The 14,207-nt window shown below is 52.9% G+C and overlaps 1 protein-coding gene across 4 annotated transcripts in view; it reads left to right on the top strand.

Moving 5' to 3' along the window:
• The window catches only part of HSF1 (heat shock transcription factor 1), a 72,436-nt gene that overhangs the window by 53,784 nt on the left and 4,445 nt on the right, over window positions 1-14,207 (top strand). Inside the window, exons 8-12 of one of the 4 annotated variants that reach the window (XM_080381698.1) lie at window positions 1,967-2,103; window positions 3,826-4,059; window positions 8,028-8,114; window positions 13,471-13,576; window positions 13,755-13,820. In XM_080381698.1, coding sequence (XP_080237824.1) covers window positions 1,967-2,103; window positions 3,826-4,059; window positions 8,028-8,114; window positions 13,471-13,576; window positions 13,755-13,820 — 630 coding nt within the window. The remainder of the gene's footprint in view (window positions 1-1,966; window positions 2,104-3,825; window positions 4,060-8,027; window positions 8,115-13,470; window positions 13,577-13,754; window positions 13,821-14,207) is intronic. The other 3 variants (XM_080381696.1, XM_080381695.1, XM_080381697.1) reach the window with 3 other exon arrangements.

The raw sequence follows: 14,207 nt of genomic DNA, 5'->3' as shown, positions 1-14,207 counted from the left end.
GCAGCCCAGGAGCAAGGCTGGGAACATAACTAAGCTTTCACATCAGCTGTTGGTAGCAAAATAAAAGCTGTCCCCAATTCCAAGGCACAATCCTACCCGTGTTGCTGCAGAGACGTTGTGTTTGGGACAGCAGATTCAAGCTGCTGGCTCCTGACATCAGGCTGCCCTGGTATGCCAAGGTGATCGTGATGAATTTTTTAGCAGAGAATCAAAATAGCTAAACCCCATTAAAGAGCTGTCCTGCAGTTAGACCACCCTCTGTGGAAGCTCTCTGTTCCCGTTCCAGCTCCCGTCTAATCCTGTGATCTCTTTTTTAAAAGTGCCTTTATTCTTGCGCGCAGCAAATGCTTGCACAGAACTACTGGGAGCTCTTCCAGGTATTACTGGATTGTCCCAATTATGGGAAACACAGGTGGTCATCCTTTCTCATACTTACATGTTTATGGTTTTCAGCTCCAAACAGAACTGAAAAATGATAGTTGGGCAGTTTTTCAGAGTGAGCTGCCAACAAGTGCACTAGATCCTGACACTCCCGTAGCCCCTGCTTTGGCAGTGGAGAAAAAAAAAAGTGTTTTCGCGAGACTGTTAACATGGCATAAGACCTTAGCGAGGGCAAAGCATGGTTAGTCCTGACCTTGACATAGCTGGGATCAATCCTGCGCCAGCCATCAGACTTGATCTCGCATCACTGCTGCCAAGTAGCAGCTCTCTCTGTGCCCCTAGCAGTGACTACTGACACATCATCGTGCCCTTTTTTTGCTCAAGAATGCAACCTCAGACTTGCAGGAACAATAGGTAGCCCACAAGTCATGGTCCAGAACAGGGCACAGTCACGTGTCAGGAGGAGAGCGTGCTGCCTGTGTGCTCCCCAGTGCCCGTGCTGTGCACTGCTGGCACTTTGGGTTCTAGAAGAGTTTCAGATCAGTGGCTGTCTGGTTTGTTGCTGTGTCGGTGAGCGCAGCGCCAGGCTGCAACGCTCCTGCTCGCAGGACAGGTCCCTCACAGGCCCTCCTGGGCAGGAGGCACATGCAGACAGAGGTGGGGATCCGACCTCTTGAGGCAAGCCTGCGGCAGAGTCTGCAGAGCATCTCCGCACGTCCCCATCTACCCCCTGCCGTGCCGCGAGGTGGAACAATTTCTGGCTGTTCCTTGGTATTTGCTCTAATAATGAGGGAGTTGAGGGGCCAAATCTGCACTGCGGTCTTGACTGTGCTAAGTGGTGATCAGGAAGGTTAATGTAGTGCTGGTGTAAGCCAAGTTACGGTGTGTGCAGTACAAGCAAGCATTGAAGGGGAGACGGTCAAATATTTATCTGCAGGTAAGGACAGACCAGGGTATTCTCCACACCCCTGCTGGTTTTCTGACGCTCCTGGGCTCATCTTCTAATCTGGAGTTTCCTTTGTCTCCCAGGCTGATAAATGCTGGTACACAAAGAGGAGAGGGAATTCAGGTTCACTCAAGTGTCTCAACTAATTTGCTCCTTAACAAGATTGATAGCAAAATGCAGCCATTTCATGTGCTGTTACAGCATAGAAATCCTTGTATTTCTTAGATCTGTAGGTGTCATAGGAATTGCAGCTTTCATTTAAGAGTAAAAGAATGGAGTTTTGTTAGAAGGGGAAAGCTGAAAATCTGGCCTTCTAAAAGCCCAAGTGTGAACGATCCAGAAAAAGAATCCAATATTTCTACTTTTTAAATTCCATTATTTTCAAGAAAATGAAGTTTACAGACAGAAGTCTTGGTTTGGTTTTGGTTGGTTTGGTGGGGTTTTTTTTCAGTAGTCCTTTGGGTTGGCAATAGGATATTTCTAGGCATCGTGTCGAGTCCCACATTGCCTTCTTCCTTGGGTGGCTCAGGATTTTGGACTGTTCTGATGTGTCTCATCCCGCTCCATCTCCCACACGTGGGACGGCGTACGGTACATGCCTAGCGCTTCACACCGCGAATGCTGTGATTGTCATTTCAGGCTTCTTCCCCAGCATATAGTGGCTCCAACCTGTATTCCCCGGATTCTTCAGCCAACTCTGGTCCCATTATCTCTGACGTGACCGAGCTAGCCCAGTCCAGCCCTTCGGCATCTCCCAGCGGCAGTCTCGATGAAAGGTATGCTGTTGCTCTCATAAAATCTGAAGCTGTCAGCACAGGGAGAATGTGTTTCCCAGGGAGCTGAGCAGTCAGACACCAGCGTGATGTTAACTCTTCTGTTAAGAATCCCCTGTGAGCAACAGCTGGAAAACTGCACAGCCCTTGGTACCAGGGGTGTTCAGGGTGTATGAACCTGACCCTGCGTACCTTACCAGGGCTTTACAGAAAGTTGGACCTGGCTCTCCCAGATAGTCTCGTTCAGGACGCTGCTGCCTCAGCAGATTTTTGGTCAGTTTTGTTCTGCTATAATTCTTTATTCCAAACAACCCTCCGTCCTGTGCCTCCCCTGTCTAATGTGAACCTGGTGGGGGCGACAGGGGTCACAATTTGGTTTCCACGAGGAAGCCATGTCTTTGTTGGCCCATCTGCTCTGTCCTGTGAAGCTACCAACATCCTGGGCGCAGGGTTAGCTTTGCCCTGCCCTTACAGACTTGCTGCACAGAGGAGGAGGAGGAGGTGCGGAAAGCAGCTTCATTCCCAAGTAACTGAGAATAACGGTGACAGCTCTGTCCCAAACAGCAGGGGTGAAGAGGCTGAAAATCTGTAGCAGATACGGGTCAGCCAGCACCCAGCAGCAGTGTTTTTAGCTCCTTCAGATTTACAGGCCCTAGCAGAGGTGAGAGCTGTGCTCAGATGCCACAGGTAACACTCAGCCTTGTGTGCCCCTGCCAGCGCCCTTCTGCATCAGCCAGAGCCTCTCACTGAATCCCTCGACGTGGCAGTTCAGCCCCAGCTCCCTGCAGCCCTGCTCCCACCAGTGTCAGTGGCTCTCGAACTTTCTGAGCCTCCCCGGGCAAGAAGAGCCCCCCCCTTTCCTTAGCACCTTGCGATCTCCTTTTTTCTTCCTCTCGTTATTCCTGGCATTGGCACTTCCCCTGAGGTGCTGAATCACCCACAAATGCCATTTGTTGCCTTAATACCCTCTGCCAGGAGCAGTCACTCTTAAATATAGACCATATGTTTGCTTAATGGCCCTTTTCTCTGTCCTTTTGTAGTCGCTGTCCTTTCCAGTAGGACTAATTGCGCCTCTTACGTCCCCAAATCTGTGAGTTTGGGCGGTAAAATTAGGGCTGACCGAAGAAGTTGTCTTCCCCTCCCCGTAAAAATTGTACATCCGAAAATGCCTGGGTGCTTATGTAAAAGGTCGATCCCAGGCTTTGGCTGCACAAAGGAGTCACTCCGCTGACCTTGTGGGAGCAGTTAAAACACTGCAGCCTCTTGTATGATGGTGATTATGTCATGCATGTCTCAGTGGTGACTTTAAAAAAAGAGATATACACCGTGCTACTTCTGTACTTTGTGTCCACATCAAAAGCTGTATTGTTTTAACTATATTGAAAAAAAAAAAATCACACCCTCCTTCCAATAACTTTACCTGTACTGAGCTGGCTGCGTGGCAGGTCCTGGGCTCACAAACATTTGGCCACAAAAAAGGCACTGAAATCGCAGTAACAGTGCCAGACATCGATGTGTCAGGGGAGCTGATTAAGATCAGAATCAGAGACAAAATATTTAGGTACTCGTTCAGCCTCATCTTTGTAGCTGACTCTGGAGGCTTTGTATGTGAAAAGGCAACAGCAGTCGCGAGGCTTTTTTTGCCCTATTGTGTGGAAGCGGATCTTGGAAATCAAGAATGTGTTAGTGTGAGGTTTTTACCTGTTTTCTTTCTCTTTCTTTCAGGAGTAGTCCTGTGGTCCGTATCAAAGAAGAACCCCCGAGTCCCACCCGCAGCCCCCAGATAGAGGAGGCCAGCCCAGGGAACCCTCCTGCTGTTGAAACTCCTCTGTCCCCCTCCACGTTCATTGACTCCATCCTGCAGGAGAATGAACCCAGCACTACAGCCGCTGCAGCCGGTGACAGCACCACACAGCCTCAGCCCCAGGAAAAGTGCCTCAGCGTTGCCTGCCTCGACAAGTAAGTTCTGTGCTGAGGCCGGCTGAGCTCAGGTCTTGCCAGCCATCCCACCGCTCTGTACCGTTAAGCTTTACAAAGATGCTAGCAACCTGGGCTTCCAGCCAGCTTTGGAAGCAAATGTGGTCATTTGTCCCAGGAGATCGCTGGCGGCCCTGAGCGCAGCCCTCCCTGCGAGGGCCGGGGTAGATGTTTTACTCTCCCGTCCCTGTTCTGCTTGGAGCAATGAGTCTCTCCTGCCGCCTGACCCCATGCACAGAATTAAACCCCCTGTGGGGGGGACCCAACCGCTCTGCTGCACAGGGCCACGTGGGATGCCAAAATAAGAACGGATAAAAATGCCTGTGCTAAATAAGGGCTTGTTCGAACCGCCTGCCTCTCCAGTGTAGGAATGAGTCACTGTAAGATCAGCTGTGTTTCAGGGCCCAGCACATCCTCACAGTACAAAAGCTTCTGCATTGTATTTGCAGTCTGAAGGCAGCTGACAGGCGCGCCTGCAGGCTGCCAGCATTGCTTGCTAGAAGCTCTAATCCCAGTGGATTCACCTGTAGGTGAGACAGCATTTCTCCACAAGCCTGCTCAAATGGCATGCACGGTGGCACTGCCCCCGTGCTGCCCTCTGCTTTTGCCTGTCCCAGCTGCCCTCCAGATTAATGAGGGAGGAAGCTTTGCATTAAAGTGTCGCTCACCCACCTAGTTCTAGTCATGGTGAAGCACATTCTTCCTCTCAGCCCCTTCCCTTGCTAAGACACAACTTAGGCTGGGCTCCGTGGGTGGCAGGCTGAAAGTTGGTGGGTAGCTTTTTATTAGGGATCGGATGTATGGTCTTATGTCTTTTATCACCACACAGTGCTCGCAGATGCAACTGCAAGTGTTGGGATGAGAAACTAGAAAGTTGTTTGTCCACATCAAACTGCCAAGAACTTCACCCTTGACCGTATTGAGATCTCAGCCGCTTCTCAGATCTCTGGCACCTCCCATTCTCCCTGTGTTCTGGGGAAAAGAGAGTGTTGGAATTAAGGTCTTCTCTCTGAATGTCAGGACAGACTTTCTATCCTTAAAATAAAAAAGCAATTCAGAGAAGGCGCAGCTAGTTCCAGAGATCTGGAAGGCAGCAGAGAGGTCTTTGAGCCAGACGGCTGCCATAGCCTCGTGCACCCGAGGTGATGATAGCGCGACACGTGCACATTAGTGTGAATTCTGTGTTGGCCATCACTTCCCAGAGCTGCGGTGTCATAGCTCTACATGGAGAAGGAACAAAAAAAGCTGTGGAAGAAGCCCCCTTTAACATGAGACAGTGAGTACAGAGACGGCTGAAGGCTGCCCCGCCGCAGCAGGGTCTGCAGCCTGTTGGCAGCACAGTGGACCAGGCTTTGCTGCCTTTACACTTCAGAGACACGCAGAGTCAGGAGACGCCTGCTCGCCTCTTCCTCTTGGCCTTGCAGGAGATGTTTGTAGCTTCACTATTTATAGACCACTGCAATCCATCTCAGCGATACCAGCTGTCCTTAAAAAGAGACAGATTTTATTGTACAGCTCATCAGAAGCTGAAACTGGCCATTTAAAAGGCAATAAAAATGAAAAAAAAAAAAAAGTGCTGCAGAGAGTGCCTCTGAATTATTAAGGACTGGCAGGCTGTGCAGAAGCAGGCAAAGGACACAGAAAACATTTGCCCCCTGCCCCCGCAGAGACAATTTAAAAGAAAGGGCTTGTGCTTCCCCTTCTTCTGGTGCTCTCTTACTCCCACATTTTGCGAGCAACACTGTGCTTCTCTCATCTATTTGTGTTCCTTCAGAGGTTATTCCGGAAAGAAGGAATCTAACCAGTAAGGGTACAGCCATGCAGTAGTCCTGTATCCACCTCTCAGCTCCTGGCCTGTTCGGCACACGGGTTTGCAAAAGATGAGTTGTAGATCAACCCCACGGGCACACGGTGCCTGACGGGAGTGTGACCATTTAACAGAACATCTGTCCCTGCCCCAGGGAGTTTGAAGGCAAAGTGTAAATAATAAAAAGGCATCCCCAGCCTCTGTGGCTCTCTGGGTTTCGGTGGTATTAGCTTTGTGCTTTGGCATGCAGCAGTGTTCCTTGGGGTTACTGAATGCTGTATATCCTCTTACGTCAGAGGAATATAAACTCGGAGAAGGAGGTCAGTATTCCCAGCATGCCAGTGCCTCGGCTCCTGTCCCAGTGTCACTGGAGCTACCCTGCATCTGCGTGAACAGAGCAGTGGTGGAAGGCTCCGGGGGGACCTTATTGCAGCCTTTCAACACTTACAGGGGACTTGTAGAAAGATGGGGACAGAATTTTTAGCAAAGCCTGTAGCGGTAGGACAAGGTCTGGTGGTTTTAAGCTGAAAGAGGAGAGATTTAGGTCAGATATCAGGAAGAAATTCTTTACTGTGAGGGAGGCGAGGCACTGGCAGAGGCTGCCCAGAGCAGCTGTGGGTGCCCCATCCCTGGGAGCTCAGGGCCAGGCTGGACGGGGCTGGGAGCAACCTGGTCTGCTGGGAGGTGTCCCTGCCCGTGGCAGGGGAGTGGGGCTGGATGACCTTCAAAGGTCCCTCCCAACCCAAAGCGTTCGATGATTCCAAGCCATCATCCAGCGGCCATAGGTGCCAGCTGGGAAGTGGAATGATCAGAGCTCAAATTGTACTGAGATGCTGAGCAGGCAGAAAGGATGACTTGCTAATGGAAGTGCTGGCAGTGAGCTATGTTAAATGAGTGGCACACTGCTTGTCACGTCCCCAGGAGTGTGTCAGCCCATGCTCCAGAGTCTTCCGGGCACTCCATGCCAAGGCACACTGCCTCTCCGTGTGCCACATCCCACTGTCGGAGCTCACAGTTCAGGGCTTGCTCCTCAGGCTTTGGAGCCAGACAACCTGCATGCCCGGGTGCGCTGGGTGCGCTGCACCAAGGACGTGACGCTGCCCAGCGCCCTTTCTCTGAGGCTTCTGTTAAATTCCCAGGAGTCCGCTCAGTGCGTCGAGATGCAGGTGGTAAGGGCAGTGATTACTGATGGTAGGTGACTTTACTGTGTGTCAGGGGTGCCTGAACGCCGCTTGCTTGACCCAGGCACTGACAGCCTGCCAAGAAGTCTCAGCAATACCCCTTTTTCATCACATGAAACATGTTTCAGTTGTTCTCAAATTTATTGGAGAAGAGCAGCCCATAAGACTGCAGGTCACGGCATGCAGTGCCTCTTTGTGAGTCGTGTGGGCTGTTACTTAATCTACAAGACATCCTTTGTCCAAAGGAATTTCATTTGAACCGAGAATTACCTTCATGTGACCAATAGTCTTTTAGCAGCAGGTGACAGTACCGAGATTCAGGCAGTAAAAGGGGACGTTTGCATGGAAACGCTTGACGGTGTTGCCCAAACATTATCCACCGTCCACCTGGGGACTGTCATAAGCCACTTTAAAAGAGCCAGAGCCCACTACATACTGAAAAGCATCGACACCTACATTATTAACACAATGTATGTATTGTGTAGAGCAGCCAGCCACTGTTTTGTCTAAGCAAAGCGCCGTGTGCCAGTACCTCTGCTTTCCCAGAGCTTCAGCGCACTGTGTGAGGTGACAGCAACCGTGGTCCCCTTGTCAGCGCCACCCTGCAGATGTTAACAGCAGCAGACCCACATCAGAAGTAGCTTAGTTTGCCTTGCTGAGCAGCTTCTCGCTGAGCTTGGCTGTGCTGTAACAAACCTGTGCTGTCTTCACTTGCTTCTGCAGGACTGTTTGTTTTCGTGTTTGTTTTTTGTCATTAATTAACAGTTCTGCCAGCCTGAAGCTGCTTGCCCGCTTCGAAAGCGCTGCAGTGCCATGACTGCGGTGCCTTCCTTGCTGCTTGAAGTGCAGGAGCATGGTCGGTTAACTGTTCTCACCTTTGAACATAACAAACATTTCATTCCTCAAAGTGCCTGATTGTGAGTCTTTTGAATCTAGTATGCTCTTCTGTTTGTATTTTTCAGTTTGACTCGTACTTCGCAGATGTCAGAGGTCACTCGTCTTTGCCCCAGTTCTTCCTCTTCCTCACTTCATTGCAGATCACAGCAAGGGTTAGCATTTCAATAGCCACTGTCCCCAAGCATTGCAATTCTGGGCAAGAGAGCAGGGGAACACTGCGCTTGGCAGGGAGCTGTCAGTGCGCTGAAGTCAGCTTTCCTAACGTTATAGGTAGTATATCAACAAGGCAAAAGCTCGCTCTAAAAATTGGCACTGAGTGGCAGACTTCTTGGCCAACTCAACACAGCAGCTAAAAATATTGAGTGGCCAGCGGAGGCCAAACTGCTTCTCATCCTTTTAGGTGGTCTTGGCAGGGGTGGGAGGGAAGTCTGCTCTGCTGTTGTCCACGCTGTACCTGGGTTTGATGTGTGGAAACTTCAGCCCTGAGAGCTGCTGGTTTGCTGTGTCTTGCCAGCGCAAAATTCACACACCTCAGTAACAGAGTGTTGCATTGGAAGGCGATGGGAGCTCAGGACTGAAGCGGCTTTTCTGATGCATTTTCTGGTTTTGTGATGATGCAGAACACTGAAACTTCCCACTGCAAACCTGACTGCACACCAAGACGCTGTTCTAGTAAAGCTTTTCCATAATGAAAAGCATCCCAGATCAGGACAAAACCCACCTAGACCGGTATCCTGTCTCCCACAGAAGCCCAGGGAAAACTCTCTGAAGTATTGCCCTCCAATACTTTTAGCTAATACACAGAATAATGCCAAAGACAAATGTAATATGCCTGGAGCTAAAATGCGTTTCTAAATGGGTGTCTGGCCTCCCCCGTCAAGGGCTATGTCGGAGGTGGACATTGCAGGAGTCGTTGCTTACTGCTCTGGTTATTGTTGGCAGGCTGGTGGGCCCCGAGCCCGTTCCCTGGGCGCAGAGAGAGCGGCACGCTGGCCCGGCAGGAGCGCAGGCTCCAGGGGACTGCTTTTTCCCTGCGTCCATGTGATAATCGTTGCAAAGCTGCTCTGTCTTCTTGCTATTAGAAAACAGACCATCTGAAAAGGCAAGCGGTACAGGGAATTAAAACAGCTCTGCACATCTTCAGTGCTTCAGATTCAGGGGACTGGGGGTTGCTGGTTGCCCAGAAGTGGCCTGTCCCCGGTAGGGTTATGGGTCAGAGGGGACAGGCAGCTCCGCTAGGGAAGGGAGCCAGGCTGGTGACACTGCTCCTCGCTAAAGCACTGACTGTGCCCAATGGAGCTCTGAGAACCATGCGCTGGAGCTCAGGAGCTCCAGGTCCTTCCCAGAAGGGATGTTCTCCTTGAGGCTGTGGGTCACGCTGGCACAAGCAGCGGTGCTGGGCACCGGCTGGCCTCGCAGGCAGCTGCGTTGCCGTTGCGCATGTGCAGGGACAGCAGCAGGCAGCACTAGAGGCAGCGCGAGGGACTGGCAGATGGAGTTCTCTCATCAGCATCCATATCAGAATGTGCCTTTTCCCCAAGAAAAAGCTGCTGCTCCCGACTGCCAGCTCAACTGGTTTCCAGCGGAGAGAGAGGCAGGACGCGTGCTTTCTGCTGCCTCCATCAGTCATAACAAAGATCGCCAGAACAGGGCTTCCCTGGCAGTGGGTTTGGCGCAGTGTGCCCTGGTTCGCTTGCCCACTGTCCAGGGGCCACCGTGGCATCGGCATTAAACACATCGTTCCGTTGGGGAAGAGAGGCGGACCCACGGAGAGCAGATCTGTTGATTAAGAAGGTGCTATTTTTACATAGCTACTTCTCAGGCTATAAAACAGCCCACACAGAGCGAGACCACACGGCGCAGGCTTGACTTTCATCACTTCATCAGATGGAAACTCAGACGGCGAGGGTCTCGCGAGAGCCCGTACACCGCGGGGCTGCCCCAGGAGCCGAGGAAGCGGCGCTGGAGCGAGGCGTGCCGCGTAGCCGGGTTTGTTATTCTTGCAAGGTGGTCAGCAGCCAAGAAGCAGAGCGAGGCGGCCACCAAGGTGCGCCGAGTGTGGGGATGGCTGGCACAGCAGGGAAAGCAGAGCCAGGGTGTCCACGTAGAGCAGGGTTATTCCTTACCTCCCAGATCTTTCCAGTTCCCCTTCCCCGCACATCCGCATACGGGGGCAGGCAAAGCTCTTCTGTGTCAGAGTCACCAGTCCTGCATCTGTCACATTTCCCAGGGATTGTGCCATTAGTCTGCGGGGCCTGATGCAGGTGGCGTGGGACATGGCGGTGCGGTGGGACCCTTGTGTCTGAGCTCCGCGTCTCTTCCCCCAGCTGATGCAACTGGTGCTGGGAGGGTGGCAGGCGCTGCCGCTGCTGGCTCCTCCCTTCCCAGAACTGTGCCCTGCTGTTCCCTGGGCCACAGGCGTCGGGAAGGCCTTTTGCTGGAGCATCAGCTTTGAAGCAAAGATGTTGACCTCAGGATTGGAAACGGTCTCTTTGCCCTCAGAGCCTGGCCTGTCTCGGGGGAATGGAGAGCTCCTGGCCCCCTTCAGCGGCACACTTGGCTCTGGCTGCTCCTTTGGGGCTGGGGGCTTTCAGGACCTTGCAGAGCCCTCAGCCCCTGCAGCTCGGCGCCTTGTGCAGCAACCGCTTAGCTCTCCTGGAGGTGCTGGTTCCTCTTGCTTCAACCCACAACACACTTGGAAAATTGAGGAAAACCGTATTGCTCCAGAGAATCGCACTCCCTCTTTCTTCCCTGCTCTGCAAGCGGCTGTTTGATGGCAAACGCAGGCCGGCGTCGGATGTGGCTCGGCACAGCAGAGCAGGACCTGTGGGGAAGGTTACCTGCCAGCAATGCTGGGAACCAGGCAGCAGCTACCAATTTCCAGTTCAACATCGAAAACTGGTTCAGGGGGCCCTGCTTTTCTTCTGCAGAGAAACCAGGAGACTTGCTTTGAAGGTCTGGAGTGTGTTAGTAGTCTAATCCCAGTGTCAATTTTTGCGTGATCTGCATCGCACCCGTGTTTGGACTCCATCCCCGGACAGGTGGAAGGACCGGCTTGTCACAGGTGGGGTTTCTAGTGACACTTTGGCTGGGACTTTGGTCCGTTCCACACTGCTGGATGTTCCTAACTGTGGGATTGCTGAAAAACTATCTTAAATCCATCGGAGGATTTCAGGTGCTGTGCAGTGAGGACTTCAGAAGTCATTTAAAAGCACAAACTTGGATATGTAATTTATGTGCAGTATGTTCATGGATCTTAGTTCTAAAAAAGAGTTAAGAGATCGCTGCAGCTCCCGCCTGCAGGCACAGGAGAGGTAAGGCAGGAATGTGTTCATGGGCTGCATCTGCAGCCAGCTTTCCTGAGGCCCCAAGCACAGTATTCCCAGAACGAGGATATTTGTTGTTCTGGCAGGTTGCTTGTTTCTGCTTGCTAGGCTTTCTGAGCCGTGACCTGACCTCGCGGCCTCTTCTCGTTATCTGCAGCAGTGAGAAAAGAGCCTTGACTTTCTAATCTTCGTGGTGCTGCTTAGGATGAGAGAATGTAAAAGCCCTGGAATTGGTGAGCCGAGGAGGTCCACACAGGGTGCCAGTGGGTGACCGAGCTGGCCAGGGACCTGGAGCTGCCCGCACCGTGACTGGGTCCACACCCCCGCAGTCGGGCACTGGCAGCACCGTACGGGCTCGGGGATGCTCGGTCTCCCAAAGGGATCATCGCAGAAATCCTGCTCTGCAGGATACTGGTGCAGTGGTAGCCTGGGGGGGACAAGCCCTGCAGGGACCCTCCAAGAAGAGGAGTAGCTTCTTGGCATTTTTCTCGTTCATGAGAGGCTGAAAGCCACAGTTTTGCCATTTGCCTTGTGCTTGTGCGTGTCTGCCTGTGCCTCTCAGACATTGTCCTCTTCGGCTGCCAGTAGTGGGTCAACCTGTGCGGGACCAACACCACTGGTCCCTCGTGAGCACCTTCAGTAGCCAAAAAGAGCCTTTCTAGGACAGAGAATGGGGTGGATTGAGCATGGGGCCACGCCAGAACCAACCGTGGAACGGAATGGAACCTGCTATGGCTTACGGCATCAAACGCAGGGGCTTTTCGGCAGGGCCACGGGTGGGACCTGGGGCCACTAGCAAACATGACTGTTCTTCACAAGAGCGCTCATCAGAGAGCCTTGTAGGCTGTTGGGTAGTGCCGTGAGGTTTATGTCATCCACTTCTCTCGCTCTGAAGCATGATGGATGGGAGTGCCATGAGCACCACAGAACTAGAGAATAAGGGAATGTGAGGGCAGTTGCGTATTTCACCATCAACTCTGCAGCCCTTGCTGTCCTTCTTCTGCCCAGATGACCATTCTCTGGCGCTCAGTCTCGCAGCCCTAGGTTTTAAGTCAGTTAAAAGCAATCTTTGCCAGGGTTGCTGGTGCTCTGCCACCCACCTTGGCCTGCAGCATTACCCCACAGCTCTGTAGGAGGGAACAAACCATGTCCTCGGAGCTGGCCTGGTATGTCTCACGGCCTGGCTTGTGGGGCTGGCCCTGCAGTGCCATCCATCCCAGCACACTGTCCCGTTCCCAGGCAGCTGCGGAGGCAGCCTGGCTTCGGCAAGGTACCAGCATTCAGCGGTGAAGATCGCCGAGACTAATTACGCTGTTAGTCCTCATCCCAGACTTGCTGTTTGACGGCAAGTGAGCTGTGATTTATGTGGGAGCTTGGTGCTTCTCCCCCTGTGCCCCGCCATGTAGGTGTCTGCTCTCCGGTGCTGCCAGCAGCCGTGCAGGGATGTGCGCAGGTCGGGATGCAGTGGGAAGGTTTGTTTCCCCAGGTAAAGGGAAGCAGCTTGAGTTCTCTCCATTGTTACTAGGAACTCCATCTCCTGATGCACAAATGCCGTTTTCCCTATTGCCAGCCCAGACACAAAGGTTTTTTCTGGCCAGCCTCCCCCTTGGTGGGACTGATCCCCTTTCCCCTAAAGCAAGTTGTGGCAGGGAATAAGGTTTGTTGCCCTTTCTCTGTCATGTGGCAGCAGCCGGGAGGTGACAAGCAGAGGCAGTCCTTGCACTCGGGCTGGAAAAGGGCCCAAAGCTCCTTACTGCACGGGCACAGCTGTGCCGAGATCCCTGCCAGCCCACGGTGGTTGGTGCTTACCAGGACCCTAACGGCAGAGCCCAAATGGCTTGCAGAAATCCCGGCGTTCGTAAGAAATCCACTGTGTCTCGTTCGTCTGGGTTGCTCGCCCTCAGACCTCTTGGGAGGAGGAGTCCTGGCTGTGTCTCCAGGCTCTGGCCAGAGGACTAGGAGGAGAGAGGGGGAGAGCATCGCTGCGGCGTTCCACCAGCACACCTGAGCTCGCTGGCAGCTGGAGCTGGCGTCTGTACAGAGCCAGGGATCCCGGCCCCACGCTCCTGCTTGGGTTGTGGGAGGGTTGCAGTCCGTGGGTGGATAGAGTCCCCTTAGTAGCTCAGAACCTGGGAGAGTCTTCTGGGCATTGATTGCCTGTGCTCCTCTTTCTTCTGCGCAGGAATGAACTCAATGACCACCTGGACACCATCGATTCCAACCTGGATAACCTTCAGACGATGCTGACCACGCACGGCTTCAGCGTAGACACAAGCGCACTGTTAGATGTGAGTATCGCCCCGCACCCGCCCGCCCGTCCCGGCGCCGCGCCCCAGCTGCGTCTCGCGGTACCATGTGCGTGTGGCTCGCGGTGGCAGATGGACCACGGTAGCTTCAACCATGAATTTCCACAGCACGCCTGGGTTTGCTTGCTTTCCCTACACTAATCATTCTTTCCTTTGGCAGCTGTTTAGCCCTTCAATGACGGTTACAGACATGAACCTTCCCGACCTGGACAGCAGCCTTGCCAGTGTGAGTAGCTGTTAAAAATCCCTCCATGCACACACAGCTGCCAGAATGAAGTGTGTCCTGCTGTTCCGCAGCAGCCTCTCCGCGTGATTAAAGGAAGGTTCTGACAGGCTCTGAGGAGTGTCCAGGCCGGCCCCAGCCCAAAGGGAGGGGATGTGAGAGAGAGGAGGAACGTGAAGCCCAGCGCGGGCTGGGGGAGCCGCCGAGGGGAAATAATTCAATTAGCACTGCGGCTTTCTCTGAGCAGCTCATACAGAGTGCAGGGCTACTTCATCATTCATACTCGGTTAATTAGGTGCTGAGATTTCCATCCCTCATGTGAGCTCTGCCCCCTGAACGTGGAAGTGCAGTGAAGCCTATAGAGCTGCATGTGGTTTCCATAAACCCTCC

This window comes from Falco punctatus (assembly GCF_963210335.1).
Source record: "Falco punctatus genome assembly, chromosome: 3".
NCBI lineage: Eukaryota > Metazoa > Chordata > Aves > Falconiformes > Falconidae > Falco > Falco punctatus.
Note: the sequence above shows the minus strand (reverse complement) of the source record. Positions and strands in the feature narration are given on the sequence as shown.